The sequence below is a fragment of the Struthio camelus genome, chromosome 2 (assembly GCF_040807025.1).
Source record: "Struthio camelus isolate bStrCam1 chromosome 2, bStrCam1.hap1, whole genome shotgun sequence".
Classification (NCBI taxonomy): domain Eukaryota; kingdom Metazoa; phylum Chordata; class Aves; order Struthioniformes; family Struthionidae; genus Struthio; species Struthio camelus.
In genome coordinates, this window is record NC_090943.1 from 47105400 (window position 1) to 47118896 (window position 13497).

The following is a 13497-nucleotide window of genomic DNA, read 5'->3' on the forward strand; positions in this document are numbered from 1 at the left end:
ATGGTGATTATACTCATGTTTATATAGATTCTAGAAAGCACAAGTTGGAGTAGCTTTATGGACTTAAAGGAGTATGGACAACTCAGACCTGGTTAATAGCATTTTAAGAATGCCTGAGAACAAAGTTCACTCACTAAACTTTTGAGAATGTTGGCTCATCTGTCCATCTAGTTTTGTGTTTAAACAGTCATTGCAGTTCACGCTAGAGCAATGTAACTGTGTTCTGAGAAAGCTGATTTTATTACAGAAGGGTTGAAAGCTATTCAGCGCATAGCTGTAAAAGAAGGGTAACTGCACATTTCTTAGGCACTTAAGCACTGAAGAACTATTGTCATTGATCTGAGTTTTTACAGAGGCTTAACCAATCTCCTTTCCCTTTGCTGAAAATGCTTCTCCATTCTAACAAGGTCAAACATATTTCCATCTCTACTGCCTCTGGAAACCATTTCAATTTTGTGTCTTTAAGGCTGGAAGATATTCTTTTATCAGCATTTCACTGCAATTTATCAATTTTTTTAAAATCTGATGGGAAAATATTTAAATACATTTCATTCTTTAATCAGAAATGGGAGACTAGGTCCAGCTTCCCTTCTCCAGATCTTGTATGCAGGGGATCAAAGCAAAGCAAGGCCTTTCTGTCAAAGTGTCTTAAATACACATCTGATTTTTTCCTTAAAAAATAACACTCCAGCACTTTCAAAAAGCTGGTAATAAAGTACCCAAATTTGCACATGCTTCTGTTTGCATATAAAGTCTACACTAGCACTTGCACAAAATGCATAAACACCATTTGTGAGGAATTAAACACTGAACAGTAAAACGTTCTCTCCTCCTCATGCAGAGGAGTCTTCTGCTTTCTGAAACATATCTCACTGTTCATCAAGATCTGACTTTAACAATCAGCAATACCTCTGCGCTTTCACTCCTCAGTTGCCAAGGATTCAGCTTTATATGTATTTCTGGCACAAAACTGCATCACAGTGATTTAGAGGTGAAATAGGATTGCTCTGCTAGGCATTACATGCCACGGAAGGAGAATACAGAAAGGCTGTCAGAGCCCTGAAGTTGCAGCACTGTTTGTAAAGTGACTCTAAATGCCAAGGCAGCTGGAGTATCTTTTTCCTCTCAGTCTCTTTCCTCTTTCTTAAAGAAGAATTTGCAATATGCAGTTTAAGTAGTCTAATCATTAGCTGGGACTGTATATATATACTGGACCTAATTAGTTAAAAATACAGCACTGAATTCTTCCCAAGCCTGTAACTGAGAGATTACATTCACCTTAGTCAGTAACTTCCCCCCACCACCCTTGTTTTTCATCCTGGAGTAAAGGTAAAACAATGCACGGATACTCTTGGAGTCTGCAATTCAGGAAACAAGGTGACCCACTTTCCCTAGTTGTCCTGACTTGTCTCATCCATGACTTGGAGTGATCAGCTCCAAGAAAAAGCTGATTAACATCTGTGCTATTCAGTCCTCCGCGCCAGGAGTTACATGAACAGCTAACCACCAGGAGCTCAATAGAAACTATCAGCTGTTTTGACAGAGATTTGGAAAAGTGACTTACAAACCAATGACACAAAACAGTGGTGCAAACTTCAGGGGCTCCATATCCCAGTGATGTTCTGAGTCATTCATGACTTACAAAGCATAAACTAAAACTCATCCCTGATGGTACACAATGGACTTATAGTAGCGCTGAGTTTGGTACTGTGCTTTAAATAATTAACCTCTTACTGGCTTCTTTATTAACAGAGAAGAATTCCACACAGATGCAAGCGGATACTTTTTTCAGATCACAGACTCATCTCACTCTGTGCCACTTAAGAATCAGAGCTCTGCTATTTGCTTTCTAGATCTCGTAATTAGTCATGGCTTTTGGAAAGCCTAAAAAACCCTGGTGATGATGAAAAACTAGCAGAGTGAGAAGAAAAAGGCTCAGCATTGCTACAGTGAAAGCCGAAAGTTAATAAATTAATATGGCACAGAGGGCTTGTTCCTCCCCATACTCTGTAAGAGGACACATACCGAGCCTCTTGTGCTGACTCCTATCCCTCTCCTCTCCTACTCTGGTGCACCCATGCAAGGAGACACATGGTGTAGCTTTGACTAGATAGCATTCTTTAAAAAAAAAAAAAAAAAAAAAAAAGACAGATTGCTGCAGTCCCAATGGATGACAACTGTTCTGGGACCTTGATGAGCCTCGTGTTTAAGTGCTGCAGTTCCAGGCGACAAAACACGATTCTGAACGCAAATCATGCATAGAAGTTAAATTAGCAGGGGCGCAAGCTGCAAAGTTTGACTACCGGTGAGTTTAGTAACTTGGATCAGTTTGGCTCTGCTCCCTTATTCATCCTCCACCATATTACAGTATGAAACTCTACTGCATTAATAAAAAATAAATAAATAAATAAAAGAACACACCACCAAACCCCACACAGGCGAACTTACAGAGTTGTCTTTCACCAGAAGAGCACAGCACTGGATTCCTGCCATCAACATCTTATGAGGATTCCAGGCAACAGAATCAGCCCTATAAAATTTATAAAAGGAGGAGGAAAAGGGGAGCACAGGAGGGGGAGCTGAAACAGCACCTGTAATCAACAGTACTAGAGAGTCAAAAATCTCCAAACACCAAACATACTGCAAGCAGATATATCAGATGTCTGAATTTTTTTTCCACATGCCTCTAACTTTAGAAGTTTCTCCAATTAAAAAAAATATATATTTGCAAAAATGCAGCTCCCCTGGAGGACATTGGACTATGCTTCCTCCATCTCTGTCCCTGGTAAGTGTACTCATTAACTTAGCTGACTTACCTGTGGATGCCATAAAGAAGCTTGCAATGCTTCTTCGATATCAAAGCTGAGCCACCCCAAGATGCCTGTTGGAACATTACAGACACAAGACAATGTTATTTGTATAAAGTTCTTTGCATTGTTTCATAAGGCTTCATTGAATGACTTGAAATAAGTTTTATCCCATTTTAAATAAGTTTACTACATAGTCAGTGGGCTAAATCTATAGTATCATCAGTACAATCCCACTGAAATAAAGATGGCTGCCTGTAGCTATGCCTAACAGAGGAGCTGGTGCTGCGTGCCATTGAGCGAGCCACAAACTCTGTGGCCCTCCCCGAGAAAGCAAGGGTATTAATTGAAGAGATTCTGCATAGTCCCATTCCTGATACTGAATCAGGGGCGCTTCCATTCCCACAGACTAAACCTAACCTAGGCAGTGAGAGCAGAAAACTCCACTTTGCAAATCGTTCTCATGCTAGCAGCTTCCTTTGAGAAATTCATGCAGGAAACTGAGGAGAGAATGATAATCTCTGCTAGTTTCAAAGTCCAGGTTCAAATATGTCGTGTAATTTCGATATAAAAAGTGAAGTCAGTATGTAGGCAACAGCAGCTTTTCTGCTGTCAGCGATCCAGTTGAGGCTGAAATGGAGCAAGACTCACCACATCCACCCTGGGTTGCCCAAGAACTAGGTGTGCGGTCTAAAAGGCATTTAGGCCTTCTCTGTAGTCAGTTGCTCTCCACTGAAACATCTTTTCAAGAGTCATCTTCTCTATTCTAGATACCTATATTTGAATAACACCTTTTGCAGATGTCGGTCTCTCTCCATGGGCTACCAAAGAAGCCCAGATAACAAGAGTATATTACAGGTTTAACTTTTTGGGCAACTCAAGTTACATAAGGCGATTCTTATCCATGAATTCAGCAGGGCCCAGATTTTACCCACCAGCTGCAATGAATCTCCAGTTCTCAAAAACATTTGTCCACAAGAGGAAAAACAACAAAAACAGTTGACATGTCATAGACTACATCAATAAGTTGTTATAAACATATTTTTTAAAAAAGGATTTCTAATGTCCACGCAGGCAGAATCTACTTAAGTAAATTCCCTGTGAAATAAGCAAGCCTCCTCACAGAGGCACAGGAGTTATCAGTCCACATAACACCAGGACTCCGCTTATTTTTAAAAGAATGTATTTATTTTGGTGTAATAAAGAAATCACTGATGAAGATTTCTGAGAACATGTTTGGTTGGTTTTTGATTTTTACTTTTTTGTTTTCAAAGAAACAGCTGCAAGAGCTGGTCTATCAATTTAGCACCGGTATTTGCTTCGCAGGCCATACATTGGCATTAAGATCAGCCATTTCTAGGAGACTGGAATGGTACAGGCTCACAAGGGAAATGAAGGGTTAATGACTTGTCTTAATGTAATTCTCATTAATGCAGTACACAGGCATCCCATCATATTTTATTTTGTCATGCTTACAACACTCCTGGCAAGGAAAGAGGAACTGCTCATTCTACAGACGGGATCTGAGGTAGAAAATATTTCTCCCAAACTGCACAGTTAGCCTGTGGCAGGAGCATGACTTGAAATTGGGTTTCCCCAGTTATCCAGTTTAGCCATGTTATGGGAGGACAATCAAACTAGCCTTCTTATCTATAGCCAGATGTGGTGCTTCTTGTTCTACAATTCAAGAAAGTCATAACAGTCACTAAGTTATTTCCTGCTTTTCACAATTCATAAGCAACCCACCGTGATACAACAAATCCTTTTTTTTTTAAAAAAAAGGGGCACCCCAAAGTACAATGTCAGTATTAGAAAAGGTTGACGTTTTCACACTGCCACAGAACAACAGAACTAGAAAGACCCTCAGGAGGTCATCTCATCAGTGTGCCACTCCCAAAGGCAGCATCAACCATACCCATCTCATTTCCAACAGGCGCTTGTCTATTGCGGAGATTCGCAACAAATGCGACCAGCTTGGGATTAGCATCAAAGTAAAAGATAAGGTACAAAGACATCAACAATCACTGCCCTCACAGCACTACTGGCACTGCCTTCCGCCTTCCTTTAAAAAACACTGCTGGGCATCTGGAAGAGAGGAACGATAGTACTGCTGGTCCAGGCACCTCCACCATCGTTCTGTCCTCCCTTGATCCACAGTACTAACAGATGAATTTGCACTCCATGCTTCTTTCCCCAGGGAACAGACCAAGTCCTTAAGGACCCAAGGCTGAGGACGAACAAAAATGAAAAGGCACCTAAGAACACCGGGACTCACTGGCTTAGCCTGTTTGTAAGACCTCTGATGATGGAGGCTGCACAACTTGGTCATTTCACTCATGTTTAACAATACCAACCCTACAGATTTAAGATGTCAGTCCTAAACATTATCTCTTGTAATAACTGCAGTGGTCACAGGAAATAGATTATTCCCTGTCTCTTTGCAGCAGCTTTTTAAGTATCTATAGACTATTGTATGTTGTCTCTTTGTCTTTTCTAGTCTAAAGAACTTCAGTACTTTCAGTCTTTCCTCATTAGTCACGATTTCTAGACATGGTTCTATTTATTCTCACTGCTCTGCTCTAGTCTTTCTCTTGGAGGTCCTTAACCTTCTTGAAAGGTAGGTTTTTATTTGGACACTGTCTTGATAAAGCAGATGGAGCTAAAAGTAGAAGGAATTAATTAATTAGTTACCTTCTTTATTCTGTAAGATGTTTACCCTTCTTTGCAAATGCTTAAAACTGCTAACATGATACGTTACAACCCCTCAACCTTTTTCTGCAGATCTAGCTAGCCAAAATTCCCCAGCCTGTGTTTGTGCAGCTGATTATTACAGCTTAAACCTAGAGCACTATCCTTATTGAACTGCAGCCTATTTTTTTCAATCTTTTCTCCAAATTGTCAAGACCCCTTTGATTTCTAATCCTATCCTCCCACTGTCTCCTGTAGCTTCATGTCATCTTCACGTCATCTTCAAATTTAATAGGCATACTCTTTCATCCAAGTTCTTATTGAAAACACTGGATAGAATCTAAACCAAGATAGACCTTTGTGGAATCCTGCTCAACATATACTCCTCTTTCAACAGTGAACCACTGATAACTACTCTGAGTATGATTTTCCAGACAGGTTTTCATTCACTATCACAGTTGCCATTTGGCAGTGCTTCCCTGGCCTTCTGATGAGAATTTCCCAAGAGACTCCCAAGACACAGTAAAGTTAACTGCTTCTCCTCCATGCATGAGGCTAGAGAAGGAAGGTAGGTGCATCAGTCTGGATTGATGCATTTTGTTAATGAAAAAAAAATCCAGCTGACAGCTAGGCTGGGTAGCTCAAAACACATGAAGATTAACGTTATCAGCTGTGCCCTACTGCAATGTAATTGGTAACCAGGTGTGAGAAAATGACTGTATTTCATATGTAACAAACTGTTTACAGCTGAATGATATGAATGACAGTGTTTGCAGTGTGATTAAACCTACTACGTAAGCCCAGGCTAATAGGTCAAATCAGATTTTCTGTTCTTGTCTAGCCATGTGGAAAAAGTGTCATAAAGGGCCAGCAGGGAGGAAATACCCATACAGGGTATTTAAAGCTACATGAACACAATATGACATATGCAATTGCTGGAGTTCGAGTGCATATTGACGATGCAGAACAAGAAAGGCATTACAGATGTATGACAGGATACAATAACCAACAGGAATGTGTGATGATTACGGTAATGTGCACAAAAAGAGCCTGGTTACGGTCCCTGCATATGGTCCTGACTGTTGAATGGCTTGACTGCTGAGATAGCTTGGGCTTATTCCATTGATATTTTCTACTTAAAATGATTTTTCTTAACTTTTTTCCCCCTCTAGGTTGGTCTCCACACAGAAACTTATCTGCTGCTTCTGAGTTTATCTTCTCAAAGCCCACTGATTTTATGTTGATGTTCTCCCTTTTGCCCTTCCTAAGGATCATGAACTTTATTGTTTCAGACTTAATGAGGAGTCTCCCTAAAGCAAATATATCAGGTTTTGGCAATGGAAAATATTCTGAAATTTGCTACATCACTGTAAAACTGGAAATAATTCCACTGACACTCATATAAAACATCCTTACAAACAGCTCTTGAGACCATTTGCAGTAGATAATCCTGATTTACATCAATGATACAAGAAAGTCATAAATTAGACAGAATTTTCCCTGTTTGTAAATTTTTTGTAAATTGTACTGCATTTTTTTCCTTCAAAGTTACAACAGACCAAAAAAGCAGTACTCACTTGCTATAAATCAGACTGCACAATGTGTAAGTCATTCAGCATGAAGCCAGAAAGGACTCCTGGCTTCCTTTCAAAGGAATGCAGATCCTCAAAGCTTTGAAATATTATTTTCTCCTCTATCAGGCTAGAGGGAGACAGGATGCTTAAAAAACAAACAAAAAAAACTCCAACAATACTTCATTGTTTCTTGCACACTACTTCTGAATGGCAGATGCTTGGGCTCACTGTACCTTTTCACATATCATTCTAGTAAATCTATTTCCAGTGGTGCTGTGAGTGCAAAAGATCACATGAATTACAGTCTGCCCATTTTACCATAGGTTTGTATATACCTGCACACCTGATGTTGTTCAAAAATGGCAGTGAAAGCTTTCAGTCTCCTTCCCATACCCTATTCCCATATAAAAACTTGTGAGACGCTTTCAACAAAAAAAGAAACAACCATCCACTCAACTCTTCCTACAGAGTGAAAAGAAAGAAGCAAAAATACCAGTAAAACTCCCAAGAATTATCCCAGGTTAAGAATTCTTTGAGAGGTTCATAACATGAATCACATTTTAATAGAAAAATTGGTCTTCTAGACCACAGACTATCCAATTTATGGGAAACTGGGAATCAATTAACATCTGACAGCTACAGTCACTGTTAAAACAGAAAATTATTTTCAAGACAGTGAGTAACAGTGAGTATCTTAGCTTAACACAAGGCTGAAATTGAACAAGCTAACTATGCAGAACACTAGCAACTGCCTACTGCTCAGCATACGGCCCAGGCTCAGCCCCTCTATTTTTAGTTATTCAGCTACAGCAAGTAGGTTAGGAGACTACTCGTTGTCCTCCCACAACCACTGGAGATATGCTCCAGCTGCGTCTATTCAACTTACCTAAGATCTAACACAGACTCTGAAGGCACTCACGTTCCCACTGACTATAAGCAGACATGCAAGAGACTAGCATCTAATATGAATGCTGCACTTTTGCTGAAAGGTCTGCTAGGCCATTCTAACCCGCACACATCCATCAGGAGGCTTTACAGACACTTTAAACACTACGGCTGAATTCTGTAGCTTTTCCTCCAAGTCAATAAGAAAACTTTTGACTTGCATATAGAGACTTTATTCATTAATGTCTGTAAGACATTTCTATTTGAAATGCACATCGTCTATGTCATTTTCTTTAAATAATCAACATTAAATAAACCCTTCAAAAATTTAAAGCAGACCTAAAAATCTCCATTAATGCCGCTCCAAATTCTCTTATTGCTCTATCTGTATAAATCCAGGTTCAATTCCACGGACTTTAGTCAAGGCATTCTTTTGTTATCTTCATTACAAAGAGAATCCAGTTTACAAGACCTAATTTTAGAAAAAAAATTTCAGCTAAGTCTTCCAGGTAATAACAAGGGCTCAATAATTATTCTAAAGAGGTTCCTGAATGGAATTTAATACCTAAAACTAGAACTATAAGGAAATGAGAGAAGAAAAAAATTGGAGCAATTTAGGAGAACTTAAGGGGAACTACAGGAGATTCAAATCTGGAATTATGAAATAGAATAATTTATGGATGGCTAAGTCTGAGATATACCTTTATTTTAACCCATATGAACCATATACCACAATTCTAATGTATCCATTCCCCAATAAGATGTGGAAAATATTCGAGGCTATATTTGTATATAACCATCCTTGATGTGGTTTTTGGGCAGCAGCAAGAAGAAAAAAGGAATTGATTTTAAAAGCGTTTTGAAATATAACGAGACAATAACAAAATAACATTGGCAGCATGTCATAGCCAAGTTATTTGCTGGTTTTCAGCACATGGAACAGAGAGGAATCAGAATGCATCTGTTCTCCATGCAAAAAGTTAAGGCCCAACTTACTACTATATAGAAACATCAATAGTAAAAGAAAAATGGCAATTATACGAAAGCAATGCTAAACAAACTACACAGTATACAAACTCACATCAACATGAAGCCAGAGGCCGTGCTTTTCACAGATATTGGCTATTTCATCCAGAGGATCAAATGCTCCCAGCACTGTTGTGCCTGCTGTAGCACAGACGAGAAACGGTGCTGACCCCTGCAAAAAGATTCAAAACAGAACTGTCATTTGCACCACTCTTTTCCTCTAATGTATTTGGAGAGTTAAAGTGTAACAAGGTCTAGGAAAGTAGGACAGAGATGTGACAATCTCCACTTTAGTTTCTCAGCAGCAAGAACCTCACGTGGGAGGCACTGTGTTTAAAAGTGCTGACTCTTATAGGAAAAGCCTTTCCAGCTAACACTACCACAGGGCAGACTTCACCAGCTTCAGATTGTTCTGATATAGATGCTAGTTTTGTCAAGATGAAAGTGTGTTGGATATTTGACATTTCTCCTCATACACTGATTTTCATTGCTCAATCTTTTTAAATCTTACTACCCATTTGCGGCCATTCTCCCTAATACAAATAAAGCTCTTAGTTCAGCCAGCAGGCTACTCATGCAAGGAAATAAATCATCCTGCTCAGGATCCCACCTTCATTACCTCTACAATGCCTATATTCTTTATCTGCTTAATGAAGAGGAACCTTGTCCCCTTGTTGGGGGACATGATTTGCATGTCCCAGCATATACTACAGCTGGGACAGTCATCGCTACCTGATCCCAATGCCTGGTCTACAGCAAAGTGCTATTCTCTTACTCTTCCCCCTTTCTGAAAAAATAGGAAGGGCTGTAAGTGGTAGCTTAACATTAGCAGGGAGACAGCTGTAAATCTCAGAGAGCTTTAAGATTATAACGGCAGGATGAGGAAGCTTTTGTCAGGCTTGCAGCCTCAGACAGCCATCACAAGCCACCCATCTTGGTTTCAATAACTTTGCTCATCGCTTTGCCATTTCACTAATGCCAGCAGTGCAACTACCATAGCAGATAGGGTCAAGCGCACTCACTGGCACCTACCATCGTGAATGTATATGCCTATGCCTATTTAGGAGGAGAAATTGTAAAAGAATCAGCAGAGTTTGTAGCAACTTCATGAAACTGAGGGTCTGCCCCAGAAATGACTGTGTAGTTTCATTTGCTGGTAAATACATGCTGAAATAACTCCCCTGCATGTTTCAGCACCTGGCCCACAGCATGACAATAAAGCTACTGAATAGGCATTCAAGTTGCTTTTGAATTGTATAATCTGGGATCCCTGGAGTTTATTAAACCTCTCACATGATGCAAGTCTCTATGCTGATGTAATACAGTGCAGTTTCACTCAATCTGGGCACCAGCTGAAGATCCAACTCTATATGCAGGTCATTTTGGAAAGGTAGTTTAACTTCAGGTGAAATTCAAAAAAAAAAAAAAAAGTACTGCCACATCTACTGCAGGGACGCATACGCTTGATTCACATTTACACCCTGACAGTTTTATACTTCTTTAACAGTGCAGAGGACTGTTAGAAGGGTGCATAAACAAGATTTACATGAATTTTAAGATTCCTTTACAAATTGCTAAAGCAGTGAAAAGTAGCCTTGGAATACATTTAAATGAGTCTCATATTTCCACAATAATTATCAGCCTGTAATTCCCTTCTTGGTCATTCATTCTTAGTACAAACTAGAACAAAAGTCAATCAAACTCTTGCAAAACAGCCTGAAGCTCAAGTGCAAAACACTCCTGCAAGTGAGGCAAAGATATCCGGTGTGTTTAACGCACCAATTTGCTCCCGCAGCTATATCACAAAGACGAAGCTCCCTCAGCAGCCAGCACGTAACATGACTAATTAAGGGAATAAACCCAGGATTTCTACAAATTTAAAAGATGATTACTGTTACCATTATATTTTTCCCCAAAGAAGGGAATTATTTTTTTATTCTGCTTACCATTATAGTTAAATAAGTTTTCTTGACTAAATCCTCTAAAAAGAGGCCTAAGACTCTTGATATTTATAGTTCATGATAATCTATGTTCTACCACTACAGAATACATCCTCTGTTGTCTAACAGTCATTAGAATATTTGCTGAAATTCACTGAAGTGTCTGTCCATAAAGTTAGCAGTTTACCAAGGACAGATGCACTTACAGAAGCTTTGATGAAATGAAAACCTTTCCATATGCCTGTAACTTCTGCTTAAAGGCAAGTGAAATAGTGTTTCTCAAAAGTAAGAATTCTGTGAGCAAGAGCATTTTAAACATAGAACATTTGTTTTTAAATTGCAGAGCACTGCACTGAGGTTGACTTTTTTGTTTTGTTTAAGATTATAAATGCCAGATTTTTTTAAAATAACCTCCAAGTTTCAGACCAAGAAATAAAACTTTTGTTTTTGCAAGAGCAAAGAGCTTGTTCCCCTGTTAGCCTACTTTCTTTCACTCAACGTATTTCAGTCCCTTTTTCCCACCCTAGCTTGCTGAAAATGACTGAAGTACATGCTGTTTTTCACTGATAACGCAAAGGTACAAAAAGGGGCAAACAAAAGAGTTTGCCAGATAATTGCGCCCATCGTGTATTAGTAGTTATTCTACCTAGCATGAAACTCAAAGGGGAGATGGCTGATGGGCAGAAGATACATCTAACACAGGCCTTAGCAAAAGCTATTTGGGTCATGGCAGTGCAAGACATAGCATTGCCTTGCCTTCTCTATCAGCAACAATGGTAGGGTATCAAAGGCATTGTCCACACCACGGACATTGCATTAGCTGCTTGGTATTGCCAGATCAGGGTCTAAGGACTGTGCTCTGACCCGATACTGCTCTGATGCACCGACAGGAGCAGTAAGAGATAAGGTGATCTACTCAAAAAAGGTCTTCTGTGCCTCAGCCACATTCAATCCCCCAAGCTCTCTAGCATAAATTATGTCAACTGTAATAATTGCTAGCTAACAGATTGTGAGAATGTATATTACAGTTGTTCAAATACACGCATCAGTACGTTTCCAAACACTGCCCCTTGACTTTCTGGTTGACAAAGTCCCTGTGGGAAGAAAGGCACAGAAGAGAATTTCTGCACTCTGTTACAGCACTAAATAGGACCAAATTTAGCATTTATAGAACTATTGTGCATACTAGAGACTAAGTCACATCTTATAGCTCTTGCTCACTGCAGAGGATAGAGCAATGACTGCTGTAGTAACTGTAAAACCTACAATTTCCATTTCCTTTTAAAGGGAAAACAGATACTGCATCCATTTGAAAAAGGATTAAGGGCAAAAGAAATACTAGATACAGAAGTGAGCTAAATACTTCAGGACTTGCTAGTAGCAAACACCTTGCGGCATTTTACTCCCCGAAGAGCATAACATCTGAGAGTCTTGGCTTCTTCCACAACTTTGTGGCAAGCACATTGCACTCTCTAATAAAAATATTGGTACATTAACTGCCCTATTTTTAAGCTTTCACTCATTCTTAGTTTTCCTTCCTTCCACACAAACAAGCACACAGCCTCCATGCACTCCTCCTCTCTCCTTCATGCTCTTTCTCCCCCTCTCACCTCTTTCCTGGCCCGTTGAACTTGTTTCTCCAGTTCCTCAGGTATCATCTTACCTCTAAAGGACACAGATTTAAAACTTTTCAGTTACATTCAAATAGGTTGTTCATGTACAGCACTACTACATTTTAAAATGCTAAGACCTCAGCTATAGCTTTTGCTTCCTTACCTTTCATCTGTTTTGATGAAGTAAATGTTTTCTGTACCAATACCCAGGAAAGAGGCTGCCTTCTTCATGGAGTAATGACACTGTAAATGGAAAAGACATGAAAAAGAAAGTGAGCACGTAATTAAAAAGAAAGAAGATCTTTAGCATAGGATATAGTGACATCAAAATTAACTTAAAATATAGATAAGTCAGAAAAATAGTATATTTTAATACAAAAAGAAAATTGACAACGCTGTGTAGCAACAAGATATCTATCCTATAGCTAACAATTAACGACACTTAGTAAAGAGCAAGGAAAATTGAGGGAGAAAAAAAAAAAGTGTGGACCATAGCACCATATTTAAAATACAGGCTTTAAAAATAGAAAGCTCTATTCCAAAGCAATATTTAAGTTCATTCTGATTAGAACAAAAAACAGAAATTCTGAAGTGCCATTTGGAAAGAATTTTTAACTGTTTCAAAATTGAAATATTGCATTACAGGAAGCGCTTTAATAGAACTGAGTTAGAAATACCAATGAGAATAAAAATTAGGCAAATGCACAAGAGGAAAGGTCCAAAGGTTACTAAACTCAACAGCCTGGCCGTAACCTCTAGCTCTGAAAGTCCATAAGCACCACTTCCTGGAAAATACCCTAACTAGAGTATATCTAATGATACATCCAAAGCCTCTGCCACTTTATATTAGCAATTTTTATACACGCTTTCTGTAAACATTAGCTGTTGGCCACTGTCTGAGACAGGACACTATGCTAAACCAACCCTTGGTCTGATCCAGCAGCTCTGCTCATATGGATCAAGG

The 13497-nt window shown here is 39.2% G+C and overlaps 1 protein-coding gene across 5 annotated transcripts in view; it reads right to left on the minus strand.

Annotated features, from left to right (window-relative positions):
• The window catches only part of GADL1 (glutamate decarboxylase like 1), a 113540-nt gene that overhangs the window by 51249 nt on the left and 48794 nt on the right, over positions 1-13497 (minus strand). For all 5 annotated transcript variants that reach the window (XM_068935494.1, XM_068935493.1, XM_068935490.1 and 2 more), the window contains 5 exons: positions 12697-12776; positions 12531-12585; positions 9036-9152; positions 2817-2881; positions 2449-2530 (listed from right to left, as the gene is read on the minus strand). In XM_068935494.1, coding sequence (XP_068791595.1) covers positions 2449-2530; positions 2817-2881; positions 9036-9152; positions 12531-12585; positions 12697-12776 — 399 coding nt within the window. The remainder of the gene's footprint in view (positions 1-2448; positions 2531-2816; positions 2882-9035; positions 9153-12530; positions 12586-12696; positions 12777-13497) is intronic.